Consider the following 14,393-nt stretch of genomic DNA (forward strand, 5'->3'; position numbering starts at 1 on the left):
ACTAAAAAAAAAAATTAGTTTCTCCCCAAGCAAGATTACACTTCTGTTATTTGTTTTCGTTGGTGTTATTCGATTATTTCTTCCTATACATATAAAGCAAGGAAAAGAAGGGAGTGACTTGGCATATCTCTTTGGCCAACAATCACAATTATCTTTTTTATCCTTTTATTTGATGTTTTTCCCTTTCTTCACATTTTGCCTTTTATAGTTTTAGGTTCATTTCTTTAAATTTGCTTGCAATACGTTTTTGGTTAAGACCTCCATGTTTGTTGAGAAGCATAACGTTTCTAGGTTCAAAAAATTCATAAGCCACCATTTTGAATCCTCTTCATTGCGGCTAACTGTTTCATTCCTTTTAACTCCGGTTGTGTGCATTCTTCTTCCTTGTAGGTTTCATCTCTTCCATCTATAAAAGCAGGGAACTTTTCCTCCTCTTCCTCTTATTTTGCCCACTTCGTCAATTTCTCTCTGTCATGGTGGTTTCCACAATTTTCGAGGTTAATTTGCAATTTTTAGTTTTGATATTTGTTTAAAATGCCTGTTAGGGAGATAAGGAATGTGAAAGTTATTCCCTCCACACACTTACTTAGAATATTAAATCTGAATCTACCTGAGATATGATACAACAACTTGGTTTTCTATTGAACTTTTCATACAAATTATTCTGCCCAATCAATTCCCGGGAGAAAAACGGGTAGAAAAAACCGTAGCTTTTTCCGCTCATTAGGCTGTTTTCTCATTGAACTGCACATGGATTGGTTGCATGATACGAAGCTTTGAGGATTAGATGTTGCTGAAATTGTTTCTATGAGAACATACTTATTGCTAAAACTACAAGCACAGAGATATATATACTGTAGGGGAATTGTTTTTGTGGAATTTTTATCATGTATAAGTTCTGTGAGTTTCTGCAGCCTATTCAACTCCTTCTACACTATGTGTGTGGATGCCTCAAATTGTGAATTTGTCATTAACATTATCTGTCACTTGATAAAATTGTTTGCAACTTCATTACATCTTGAGATTGACTATAACTCTACTAGCAATTCCACTGTTTGTCTTTGGTCGTCCTATAATTTCTTGTGCATATAGCCCCAAAAAATTGGTACCGTCTTCTTGGACATTTTTATGGCATTGCAGGTATCGGTTCTTCTTAATTAGTCTTTGCTCCTCTTTAGACGTTATGAGTAGCTTTTGGTTTATTAGGCTATTTGATACCGATCTTAGTTGAAATTATCCTCACATGAATCATTAAAATTAATCAACTCTAATTTTCTTTTATGTATAGAGTTTTTGGATGCACAGGAGATTTGTAGCTGATTACGAAGTCATCTAATTTGCGTTGATTTATGTTGGAGTGGGATAATGGTCTAGAGCTGGTTGACATGTGGAAGAATTAATGTTTTTGGAACTTTTGATGTTACCGGTTAATTCTGAACAGGAAAATCAAAGAAATGATATTGATGAACAAATATCTTCGAATGAATTCAGTCTAAGACTTTTAAGTTTGCACCCTTTAATATATGTATATAGAGAGTTTGTTGCTCACGTAATTTTGCTGGGCAGCCAAGTAATTATTGGCATGTCTACAATTAATTTTATATCGTTAACAAAAATTACAAAAAAAAAATACAGTAGTCTATATTTGGATTCTTTTGACGGTTTAAGTGTATTCGTATGTATGTTTCTCTTATATAATATGTATGCCTTGCCTTATATGTTTGTTTTCTTTGATCATTTTCTATTTATTTAGAAACTTTTCCGGATTAACAAAAACTTCATTTATGTAAGTGTCTGAACTAACTTTATATAGCTAAAAGTTTTAGACCGCGCTCTAGTAATCTTATTAAGGGTAGAAATGAAATGTTAAAAGTTAAATTATTATAAATGTAAAAAATAAACAAACTAAAATATATACTCCATCACATAAATGAGGGGAAAAAGATTTTAATAAGGAGTAACTATTTGCACGGTTCCTACCAAAAAAAAAAAATTATTTGTATGATGGTTCATGACTTAAAATGCACTTGGGACCTCGAAAATTGGAGTGGGGTTCTTTTGAATTAACCTTATTCTTGAAAGCAAATTAATGATGGCACGTAATCATGAATTATTGGCTATCAAATCAAATAATCTTTTTTCATTACTTATGTTGCATTCATTCTCATCTATGGCTTGGCCATCTTCCCCACTTTCTCACGTGTCTCACACAACTGACATTAATCGGGTGAGGTTCTAATGAAAAAGTTGACTTACATTGTATGCTTTTGAGTGCACAAATTTTAAGTTTGATTTTTGTCTCGCAAAAAGGAGTCACACACAACCAATGTCAATTTTGTGAAGCACATATTTAAAAATTTCAATGACGAGCAATTCGCCTTTGCATTTTTATTTTTCTAATTTCCACCAACATTCGATATCCGCTTTGAAGTTATGATTAATTCAATTTCATATAAAAAAAGATCGACTTTATGAATAAAGCCGTCTTTATTAAAAGTGATTTCATTACTATTCAAACCGAGTGTAGGAGAATGAACTTGGAGTAATATATAGAGAGTGTGTTATGAATAAAACACTTTAAATTTTATAAACTTTTGAATTTTCTTTAAACATAATACACTTCACAAAAGAGAGTATCCACATTTCATTCTTTATCAAAAGTACATAAAGATAAAGAAAATCCAAATAAAAAGAAAGCTACTAAATGGCCACACTAATTTGGCCCAAATATGTCCACACCTATGAAAAGACTATTTTTCATATATTTCCTCCGTTCACTTTTACTTGTTTACTTTTGACTTTGCACATTCCTTAAGAAATAATAAATAAAGTGCATAATTTACCAATCTACCCATATTAATTGCTGCATATTTTTTATTGTATTTAGAAATTGATTTGATGTGAGTAATTAATACTATGGGTAAAATACAAAAAAAAAATTGTTTGGTCTTGCTATGCGAAAAGTGATAAGTAAAAATGAAAATATATTTTTAGAATACTGGACAAGTAAAAGTGAACGGAGGGAACATTAGGAAAAAAACAAACATTGACTTAATTAGAGAAATTTCATGCAAATTTCGAATCATTTGTTTGTGCGGAATGCCCTTCAAAGGCACTGGCATTTAATTTTTACCCTTCGCTAAAAACTCTTTGTTCCGGGTTCAAACTCCTGTTTGGTCAAAAAAAAAAAATTTAAAAAATCGCAAAATAGAGTTTAAATTCACAAGGCAGAATTTTACCTCAAACTCTTCCTAATCAGACAAAGTTTTTATACCTTCCTTAAGGGAGAGTTTTGTCTTGTCCTTATACCCTAAGGCAAAACTCAACCTTAAGATAATTTATTTTTTTATTCAATTGAAATTTTACAAACTCTGTCTTAAGGCTTAACTTTTACCGAAATAAGCCTAATTTTACTACGAAACTCTGCCTTGCGATTTTTTTATTTTCTATTGTGCCAAGGTTTGAACCCAAACCTCAGGATACTAAGCAAAGGGCAAAAATTAAAGACCAGTGAAACAATCGTGCAAATGACCCATTTTGAATTAAGATAAACTTTGAAAGGGAAGAGTAGCAATGACATCGTATAAATAACCTAGATACCCATGTGAATTTGTTGTGCTGCGCATTTGGGCGATTGTAGCCAAAATCAGTGTGAAAAATATCTTCCACTACTAAGAACATCTTCCTTCAACAAAATAAATTTCCTTTTTGTCACAAATACGCCTCATTTTTTTGTGCACGCTACAATGTTTTTCATATACCAACACAAGGGAAGACTTCTATTTATATGTGTAGTTATTCTTCCTTGAAATACATTGGGAGAGGGGAGGGTTAGACATTAATACATGGGAAACTAGGCGGAGTATAAATATTGTGAGAATGCAGTAAATATTCCTATTAATATAATTATATGGACTAAAGCTCCAGCTAAAGAAAATGAATAATAATCATATTTAGTGAAGCACCAAACTGACAGAAACTAATATGGGCTCTTCCTAAGAGCTTGCATCCTAAATCTCCTAGCAAACCAACAGATTCCCCTTTCAAAACTGATATTTAACATTCAACACAATTTCATAAATAGTTGACTACTGCAATAAGAGAATTTCATAGTATTGTGAAAAGATTAATATTACTAGCATGGAACATCAAACAATTAAGAAAAACATGAGATCCTGTTCAAGCTCAGCACCACGTTGGAACGATCAAGCTTAGGTTTCAGCGACTAATGCACGATTGCACTAGTCGAGGGTAGTCCATCACGTACTCCTGGTGAGTGGCTTTCTAATTCTTCTGCATAAGATTGTAAACCCAAGAAACTCTATAGCATACAGCCATGGAAGAGAAATCCACCAAAGTGAATTATCCACATAAAAGGAAATAATATCTCCAATCCAGTTTCAGCCAAATGCAAACGAGTTTATGAAATGCAATTTCCCTTGCCAATCATGACACTGAAACACATCTAACGGAAGTCTTCCCCAACCTAGCATTTCAACAAGGTCCATTCTGGTGTTTCAACCATGAGTCTAAAACACATGAACGGTAAAAAGTCAGTTTTGGCAGACATTTCCTTCTTCGAGAAAGGAAAAAGCAGGTCATTACAAGCACCCGATAGGGAAAAAGAAAACGAGATTTCTAGGAGAAACCAAGACCTATAAAGATGAACATGTACTGCTAAGGATATTTTGAGAGCTAGGACACAACAGCCAAGACTCAAGACAGAACGGTCCTTTGTAACTTTCTTTGTTGAAGTCCTTCAATTGCAAAAGTTTTAATGAACAGATAAATTATCCTGTGAAGCAGAAGCAAGGAGAAGTGTGTCATATATTCATAAAGTTCTACTATCTAAAGCATGAAAAGAAAACCAGCATTGCAGAGACATAAAAATTAACTTTTATGAGTGTATTAAGAAACTTCTATGGATTTCTACAACGAATGAGACTTGGAATTGTTCCATGAGAGTTTTCAATTTACTGAAAAAAGTAAAAGAGACAAAGGTAATAGGATGAATTAAAAGCAGCATTTAGCGGGAAATAAAAATCATTGCAGGAAAAAATCGAAACCCACCATTTGCAATCTTTCTATGGACAAAAACTAACTTCTTGAATTTTCCAGCTTTGAGCAATCAGAGTCTCCAAAAGCACCACTGTGCAAAATGTTCCAATCTGTCCCCTGAAAATTAAATAGGTAAAATAAATATTGTTAAAGACCGTCAACAGAAAATTGAGATGGCTGAACTATCAGTAGAAGACACATGATAACTAGAAAAACAGATAGTTTCTTAGGTCCAAATGCTGAAATTTAATTATAAATTTTAAAATGCTACTAAAGTTTATCTCAGCATTAAAATAAGTAAAATACCCTATGTGCTTTTAGTATTTTGATGTTTCTTGTATGTAGACTTCCTATTTGTTTCCAAGAAAGGTTGTTCAGTACCCAATGGCCGAGGCGTGAATGTGGATATTTATGTTTTGTAGTTCCAGTAAAATTTGATCTGCAACAGAAAATGCCAAACTTTAGAGCAACCTTTGGAAATGCATTCAAGTCATTGTAGTGCACCACTTGAAGAGAGGGAGACCTTAGAGCTGATTCTGAACAATTCCATTCTCATAAATCTTATTTCCTATATGGTCACAGCTTGTGCAAGAAATAGCTTTAAGGACAAGCTATTTCCAATTAAGAGGACAATGCAAACTAAGTTACCTAAGCAGAAAGAAGAAAAGCAAGAAGAAGAAATAGGTTTCAAGTGGAAAATCCAAATAGAAAGTCTAGAACACTACATAAATTTGCAACAAGCAGTTGAAGTATCATAAGAGAAGGACATGGCACTTGTTCATTGAGTTATTCATGATTCATTATTTATTTAGAAAAAATACTTAAATATGACATAGTTGTTTTTCTATTTTCATTAAATCATATATTTTATCAAAAGAGTGTATATAGAAAAATAGTTTCACTTGGGCAAGTGAGCAAAATCTTGGGAGATTCTGTAGTCTTTACCAAATAATCATGAAAGAGTCCAGTAATGAGTCTATAGCCGAAGATTTTGTCCTTCAACAAAATTCAGAGCACAGTGCACTTCAAATTAGTCAACCTGCCAAAGATTCCAAGTTTTCTCAGGAGAGGCTGTCAAAATAATGTATATTAAACAAACATGGCGGTTCCTCCATGGAACATAACCAACCCTGCTAAACAGTGAAATATGCCATGAGAAAAGAAGTCTTGTTATAGCATTCCTCTACCAAGTATAAATGAAAATTTTCCCAACGTGATTACTGCCCATATGCTTTGACTTCATATGTCACAGCAACAAAAGTTTTGAATCATTGGGTCGTTTAGGGACTAACTTAACAGAGGTAATGTAAGCAATAAAAACAAAGCAAACCATGGGATTAAGATACTAACAATGTGGAAGAAGCTTACACGGAAATCTTGGTCCAATTAGCAGAATAGAAAATCCTTCAACCAAATGGATGAGTGCCCCCTCAAACTGGTCAACCATTCCATTCAAGTCCCAGGTCTTCACCAAGGGAGACTGCTAAATAGCTTTCCTGTTAAAGGAGCTGAAAAGTTTAAATCGACGAAATTGTTTTTAGGCATACTTCCACGCGAGTTTAAGACTAAGCTGGCAAGATAGCAAGCTGCAGCTGATACTGCACATACATGTTGTCTTTGTGCCACAGTTACCGCATAGCTGCATCTCAATTTTAGTTTACCACCATCATTGAGAATATCTGAGCTTCATCCCATGAACAGAATTCAACGGCACAGCACATGCATATTCTTTAGTATCTTCACCAAAGTACCTGAATAGATAAAAGTTGAATCTCATCAAATCTAAATCTTGAATCTGCCTCGGGAGGTCCCAGACACTAATACAACAAAATAAATGGGGAAAGTAGGTGGAGTTTAAATGTAATTGTGAGACTGCAGCAAACACTCGTATCATCAATATTAAACAGTGAATTATATGGAGTGATGCTCTGGCAAGAAAAAAAGGAAGAAGTGCATGTCAGAAACTAATGTAGGCTCTTCCTAACAGCTTACATTCTAAATCACCTTGCAATTAATTAAACTGGTTCCATCTCAAAACTGAAATTTCAACAGCGCAATATTTGAGTGATGTAATAAGATCTGAATAAGGGAAACCATAAGATCCTTAGGAAACAGGAATGATCATATTATAGGAAATCACTGACATGATAACTGAAAAAACAAAACAATCCTTGTGTCCATATGCCGAAACTCAATTATAAGTTATATAAAAGAAGGACAAGGTACATGTTGGTTGAATTACACATTCATTATTTAACAAAAATACTTTAAAATGAGTTAACTGATTTTTGTTTACATTAAATCGTAGAAAAAGGTATATTTTGTCAAAAGAAACCACATAAAGGAATATAGAAAAATAGTTTCACTTGGGCAAATGAGCAACTTTGTGTATTCGGTAATTGTTATTACTTAATAGTTGTTGGTATCCCCGTTATGAAGAGTAAAATGTTGAGAGATTATGTAGTCTTTACAAAATGCTCATGAAAGAGTCTGTTCATCAACAAAATAAACGTGGTGGTTCTTCTATGGAACATAAGCAACCCTGTTAAAGATTAAAATTGTGTCATGAGAAAAAGGGTGCAAAAAAGAGGAAATGAGATCTCTAGACTTCAAACAATTTGAATAGAAGAAAATAACCTTTTTAGATCCTCTTATGTGTTTTTTACAGATCTCTTATATATATATATATATAAAATAAAAAAAAAACTCTCGTAAAAAGGTCATAAAAATTTAAAATGAGCTAAAAAAACCATTTCTCCCTAAAAAAGAACTTGACAAACTTGTTATAGCATTCCTCTAACAAGTCTAAATGAAAATTTACCTGACGTAATTGCCACCAACGAATTTTGACTAGATATACCGCAGCAACGTTCCAGCGCGGCCTTCGATCTAGTAACCCATGAGAAAAAAAATGACGAAATTAGTTAAAAAGGGTCATTACAAAATGAATATAGGTATATGACCCTATATATCAATGGAGAAAATAAGATCTCTTGACCTCTTACAATTTGAATAAAATAAAATGTCTTTTTCAGATCTCTTATGTGTTTTTTTCCGGATGTTATGGGTAAAAAATGAAAATTTCTTGCAAAAAGGTCATAAAACTAAAAACAAAATTGTAAAGTGTCAAATACCCAATTCTCTCCATATACATGAGTGATTCTGAAATAACATATAAGCGATCTATTATACTTCGCAGGGGTCATTTAATCAATTCACCCAAAAAAAAACACAAATCTCATGATTAACCAATATCTTAAAAGGAATATAGATATTGCTTACTTGATGAAGAATTAGAAGAATAACAAATCGTTTCAAGTGGGACAGCAAAATGCTGAAAGCATAGATGCAATTTACTGATGATTTTGCATTTTTTTTTTATGTCAAAATAATTGCAAGAAAAATGATTAAATTAATATATAACTTCTTTTCTGGAACTCGTGGAAAATAATAATTAAAAATAAACTCAAAAACTGAAAGAGAAACAGAGACTTACTTAAGAAATGAAATGCACCGGGAATATGGGAAATCTCTGACCACTGGGAGTTTGGGAAATCTAACTCTGGGCAGCCACTAATAGAAAGCTTCCTTAATTTGGTGAGGCGTCGCATGGCATCTCCGGATGGCAGATACTTTAGTTTTTCGCAGGAAAATAAAAGTAACGATTCCAAAGAAACAAGGTTGCCGAGCCCATCCGACAGAACTTCTAACAATGGACAATTAAGGATCCACAGACTCCGTAATTTGGGCATAGCATCTATGATGAAGTCCACATGTTGTAGCCGTTTGCACCACCGTAGGGTTAATTTTTCAAGAGAAGTAAGATTGCCAAGACCATGAGGAAGAGCCTCGATTTCGAAATCAACTATTGTAAGATCTTTTAGGGAAGAGAGTTGCATAAGCTGATGGGGTAGAGAAGAACCCAAGTTCTCACGTCCGTGCACCCCCAATGTATGAAGGGACGATAGCTGCTGAATGCCATTAAATGCCTCAAAATCCACCATCTCTGAGAAAGGACCAATATGCAATGCCCGTAACCCAGTGAGACGGTGAATCCCCCATGTGGGTACACTATTCAGTTTGGGGCATTCTGATATATTCATAAATGAAAGTGAAGGCATTTCCCCAAAATGTAAAGGGAAGGAAACGAAGTTGCCACAGCCCTTGACCTTCAAATATTTCAGAGACCGACAATGCTCTAGCATTCCACTTGGTAAATTGGTCAATCCATCACAATTGGACAACACAAGACTTTGAAGGGAAATCAAATGATTCTCTCCACTGGGAACAGGAATGGAACTGAAATTGGTGCAGCTGTCAATCGCTAATCTCTTAAGAGAACGCAGATTGTACAGGCTTTGTGGCAGTTCACGAAACTGTCGGCAATTTGAGAACAAAAGAAGTTCAAGAGAAAAATTGTTGCGCAACATCTCATCTGGAAGACAAGTGAGCTCTTTCACACCAGCAACACTAAGCTCTACGAGAGATGTCAAGTTGCTGCACAAGTTCAACAATGGCATTGCACTGTCAACTCCTTCAATATTTAATTCACGTAGGACTTCAAATTGATTCGGAGTACTTTTTAACAGTGGACACTTACTAATGATCAACTTCTCAAGCACAGGAAATATTCTCACTCCAAGTCCGTCTCTACCGCCAGTTCTTGTTGGTAACAATTCCACTCCCTTCCACTCAGTAAGCCTAGGCATATCCTTCAATGCTAGTTCTTTGAGTAATGGGAACACTTGGACGTTGGCGTTATTGCTGCTTGATCCAATATTGTTAACCTCAACACCATAAAATTTAGGTCCAACACATTCCACCTCATGGAACCCTATCAGCTCAAGATGCCGTAGGGGTTCCAGTTGACCAAGTGAAGGAATTTCCTTGCACTTTTCGAAACCACTTAATTTCAACTTGACCAAATTTGGTAACAATTCTTCACTGAACCATGAAGGAAATCTAGTTCCCAAATAGTCCACCACCTCTAAGACTCTCAAGTTATGATGCGGTTGAAGACCATCTAACACGTGCTCATCGTTGGTTTCACAGCCTTCTGGTTCATCATGGGACCATAAATATGCCAGCTTGTAGATATTTGGTTTCTCCTGTAGATATGCTCTTCCAGCTTCTTCTCTATTACGTACCAATTGCAGTCTGCTGATGGTCAATTTACCTCTAAGGTTTTTCAAAGGACCTAATTCTTCTATTCGACGACCTTCCTCTAAACCGGCCTTGAAAAACTGTAGGGTTTGAAGACAAGTCAATTGTCCCATCTTAAGTGGCATCTGAAAGTGATTATTAAAAAACGTAGAGTTGTAATATATGTGTCTCAAACTTATCATATTTCCCATCTCCTCTGGAAGCTCCTTGAGACAGTAGCAGTTATTGACTCTAAACGTTTGCAAATTGTAGAGCTTGCAAATGGAGTTGGGCAAGGTTTTGATCTCAGTGTTGGAGAGATCGATATATCTCAAGTATATTAGCTTGCCGACTGAGGCGGACAACTCCTCGATGCGGGACTTGGACAAATTTAAAACTCTCAAAAACTGAAAGCTCAATAGCATATCTTTAGATATATCACTTCTCCAGAACAATGTGCACAAACGCCTTGGCTCATTTACCTTATCTATTTGATCACTTGGTGACTCCCATCCAAAATATCGAACTTGAGAAAGATTTTCTCCTCCAACGCTCTTCGGATCAAATAGTTTAAATTTTAAGATTTTTCCAGCCAAATCATGCACAAGATCATGCATCTTACATTGTGTTATGTTGTTGTGCTCATCTAGCTCAACATCTTGCAACAAGGAGTTTTGCAACAACAGTTGAAAAAACTTGTTCCCGACGTCTTCCATCGCAGTGGTCTCTTGACATGGATGGAGAAAGCCTTCTGCCATCCAGAGCTGGATTAGTTGGTTCTTTTCAAACTTGAAATCTTTTGGAAACATTGCAAAGTAAGCAAAACACTTTTTCAGATGTGGAGATGGCAGATAATCATAGCTGAGTTTTAGGATTTTCTCTATGCTATTTTCCCTATTATCATCTTCACCTGCAACAAGGTGGTTGCCATCAAGAATTGCCTGCCATTCATGTTTTTCCTTGTTGCATAAGAGGCCTCCCAACACACTTGCAGCCAAGGGTAGACCTTTACACATCTCAACAATCCTTTTTTCCATGCTCACCATTTCTTCTGGAACCTTCCCATCGGGAAATGTTCTTCGTTTGAAAATGGACCAACAATGATCTGCTGCTAAGTTTTTCAGCATATGAAGATCTACTGCTCCTGCTACTGTGGATGCCACCAGCTCCCTACGAGTCGTCACGAGAATGCAGTTTCCTCTGGAGGCATTTATTCCTCTCAAGGTGTCCACAAACTCATGCCACAGTGTCGAGTCAACCTTCCACAAATCATCTAGGACAAGCAAATACCTTTTTCCTCCCAATTTATCTTGTAGCTTCTTGACAATTGTATCCCTTCTTTGGACCTCAAGTTTCCTGTCTGTCAATGATTCGAGGAACTGCTCAAGAAAGCTTTTCATTTCTGACCTTTCACGCATTTCAGGTAGACACAACCAAGCTCTCTTTTCAAATTTTTGCTTGATTTCTTCATCATTGAAAATTTTCTTAGCCACAGTTGTTTTCCCCAAACCCCCCATACCCACTATGGGAATGGTGCGGAAATCATCTTCCTCTCTGATGTTCAACATCATCTCCTTTATTTCAGCAACATCGTTGTCTCTACCCACAACATCGGAAGCAACTATTAAGGAATCTGTTTCTCGAATTGGTAGTATTTGCCGAGAAGGAACTATCAGTGATTGGAGACCGAGGTCTTTGGCCGACTGATTGATAGCCCTCAGCTCTTCAGTGATTTTGTTGATTTTTCCAGACATTTTGACCCTAAAAGCTATATCAGAAAAGAAGTTACGGACCTTTTTCATCGGTTTGTTTCGCTTCGCTTGTGCTTTGAGAGATTCATATCTGATTTCATCAAATACATATTCAGCATCTTCAGCAACTCTCTCAAGCCTCTTAAGCCATTGTTCCACAGCCTGTTCCTGATTATGTGGTCTTTCACCATCATGAATGAAAGCTTGGATCATGGATACATTTTGTGTAAGCATTTCCAGATCTTTGTTGAAGTCCCTTGAGCTACTGAATTCCTTGATAGTGAGAGAAAGCAGCTTCTCAAGCAAAACTTGGACAGTAGCACCAATTACAGGGTCAGCCATTGTTGCAGTTTGCTCTCCTTCACACAATTTTCTTCCTCTACACTAAAGTTTTCTCAAAGTTTTTGCAGAAGTATTCTTGCTGTGCTAGTTGTTTGTAGACCAATAAAAGGAAGACAATAATTCAAACAATAAACGGAAAATGAATGGTCGTCATGACTCCAAAGAAACAAATACCTCTGATACAATTTACTCCGTAACAATGGAGTCAACACTTCTTATTTTTGTTTGGTATTCCTAGAAAATATTGTTTCTTTAAGTTTTCTAAGAAACAATATTGTAACTTTTTCTTTTACCAAATAAATTTATAGAACTTTCTTTCAAACTAATAGTACATTTGGATTAGTTGATTGTCAATAATTGATAAGTTTTAAGTATTGAAAAAAAATTAAGTGTTAAAATTGATTTTTATAGATAAATAGTAGCATGTGTGGAAAAAGTGCTGAAATGATAATACGCAATTGACTGTAAAAAAGTGATAATAACGGATTCCTTGTTTCAATTTATTTGAACATATTTTTTTTAGTTCATGTTAAAATGAATGATCTTTTTTCTAATTTAGAAATAAATTCACTTTATAAATAATTTACAGTCACATAAATTTTTAAAACTTATTTTGAATCATAAATTTTAAAAGTCTTTCTTTTTTCTTAAATATCATGCCTAGTCAAATGAATTCGTATAAATTAAAACAAATTAAAACGGAATGAGTAATATCTTGTTAAATGATTAAAAAACCTTTAACGGTAATAGTTGTTTGCGGACCACCGAAAGAAAAGCCAATCATTCAAACAGTAAGGGGTGGTTTGGTTTAAGATATAAGCTGGGTTATCCAACATTAATTTTTATATTATATTTGATATAAGGTATAAATTAATATTGAAATAAATTTATATTTTGTATCAAATATGATATAAAAATTAATGCTGAGATAACCCAGCTTATACTTTCTTAACCTACTTATATTGGGTTATTTTATACCATTTTTTAATTAATATAAAATAATTTTAATAAATAAAATAAATTAGTTCAAAAATTATAATTCCAAAATTAAATGAGTCCTTAAACCAAACGACCAGAATAAAGACAATAATTCAAACATTAAAAGAAGTGCTTTAGTGCATTACAGCTAGTCATGTTTAGTAAACTTTTTCTTTTTTGGACTTGAAAGCTCGAATAGTATTATTCCTTTCCATAGAGAAAAGTCACGTGTGCAGAAAGTTACAAACAATGACGATGATTCATCCACTAATCAGGAAGGGAAGAAAATATTATAGAAATGAATTTAAACTTCATTAATTTAAAAGTGAAAAAACCCATAGGATCATCTTGCAGAGATATACGGTATGGTACTGAAATTTCTTTGAATACTCTATAAATCTTTTAATAAGCAAAGAGCAAAGTGATTAATCATATTTAGAAGAGATTCCTCGTAGAAATAGATTTACGGTTGATCAGAACTTTCAATTAATAAATCTCTTGATTGTGCCCAAATTTCTAGGAGTAGGGTTAAGTTGGAGAATCGCAGTATAAATTCTGTATATTTGCTGAATATTAATATTCTAGTGATTTCTCTGAATATTAGTACTTCAACTGAGGGTTTCTCCTCCTTTCGATTGTTTATTGTGTTAGATATGAAACTCTTCTCTGGTGTCTGTTCATAACCAAGTAATCAACTAAAGATTTAATTCCAAATTTCGCTTGACGAAAAGTATAGATTATTAAAATGAAACTCTGTGCAGATATTTTGTTCACAATATACCATCGATCATAGTTCCTCTGTTACCTTGATATTTTGTTGTATGAAATTTAGTACCTTTTTGTTATAGAATCGGTTCCCTATTTTTCCCCTTCTTTTTTTGGGTATGGTATATTGAGAACTTTCTCTGGCAAATAATTTGTTGTAACAACTTTTCTTCGTTAATCAGATGTCAATTGGTGGTTAACTTTTAATTTGTTGCGGTCCTAGAAGGTTTCTCCATAGTACGAAGCATGAAGATGAAAACGTTACATACTGATTTTGATGAAATTATAAAACCCTGCCGCGTACAATGAGAACAAAGACTTCAAAATTCCTCTACAAGCCTTGACATTGACCACCAA

General features: G+C 34.4%; 1 protein-coding gene across 8 annotated transcripts; it reads right to left on the reverse strand.

The window, feature by feature from the left end:
* Positions 1-4,050: 4,050 nt before the first annotated feature.
* Positions 4,051-12,611, reverse strand: LOC132606945 (putative disease resistance protein RGA3). 8 transcript variants are annotated; one of them, XM_060320648.1, is made up of 10 exons: positions 8,555-12,611; positions 7,880-7,947; positions 7,530-7,600; positions 6,667-6,809; positions 6,427-6,566; positions 6,004-6,097; positions 5,365-5,497; positions 5,071-5,175; positions 4,656-4,795; positions 4,051-4,529 (listed from the first exon to the last, which is right to left on the reverse strand). In XM_060320648.1, exons 1-3 carry the CDS (start codon positions 12,291-12,293, stop codon positions 7,556-7,558), a joined length of 3,852 nt encoding a protein of 1,283 aa, XP_060176631.1. In that variant the 5' UTR covers positions 12,294-12,611; the 3' UTR covers positions 4,051-4,529; positions 4,656-4,795; positions 5,071-5,175; positions 5,365-5,497; positions 6,004-6,097; positions 6,427-6,566; positions 6,667-6,809; positions 7,530-7,555. The 8 variants fall into 8 exon arrangements, with proteins under 8 accessions (XP_060176631.1, XP_060176635.1, XP_060176632.1 ...); XM_060320652.1 differs by having other exon boundaries at positions 4,051-4,795; positions 6,427-6,554; XM_060320649.1 differs by having other exon boundaries at positions 4,051-4,795; positions 5,440-5,497.
* Between the last annotated feature and the right edge of the window lie 1,782 nt (positions 12,612-14,393).

The sequence above is a fragment of the Lycium barbarum genome, chromosome 8 (assembly GCF_019175385.1).
Source record: "Lycium barbarum isolate Lr01 chromosome 8, ASM1917538v2, whole genome shotgun sequence".
In the NCBI taxonomy this organism is placed as follows: Eukaryota; Viridiplantae; Streptophyta; class Magnoliopsida; order Solanales; family Solanaceae; genus Lycium; species Lycium barbarum.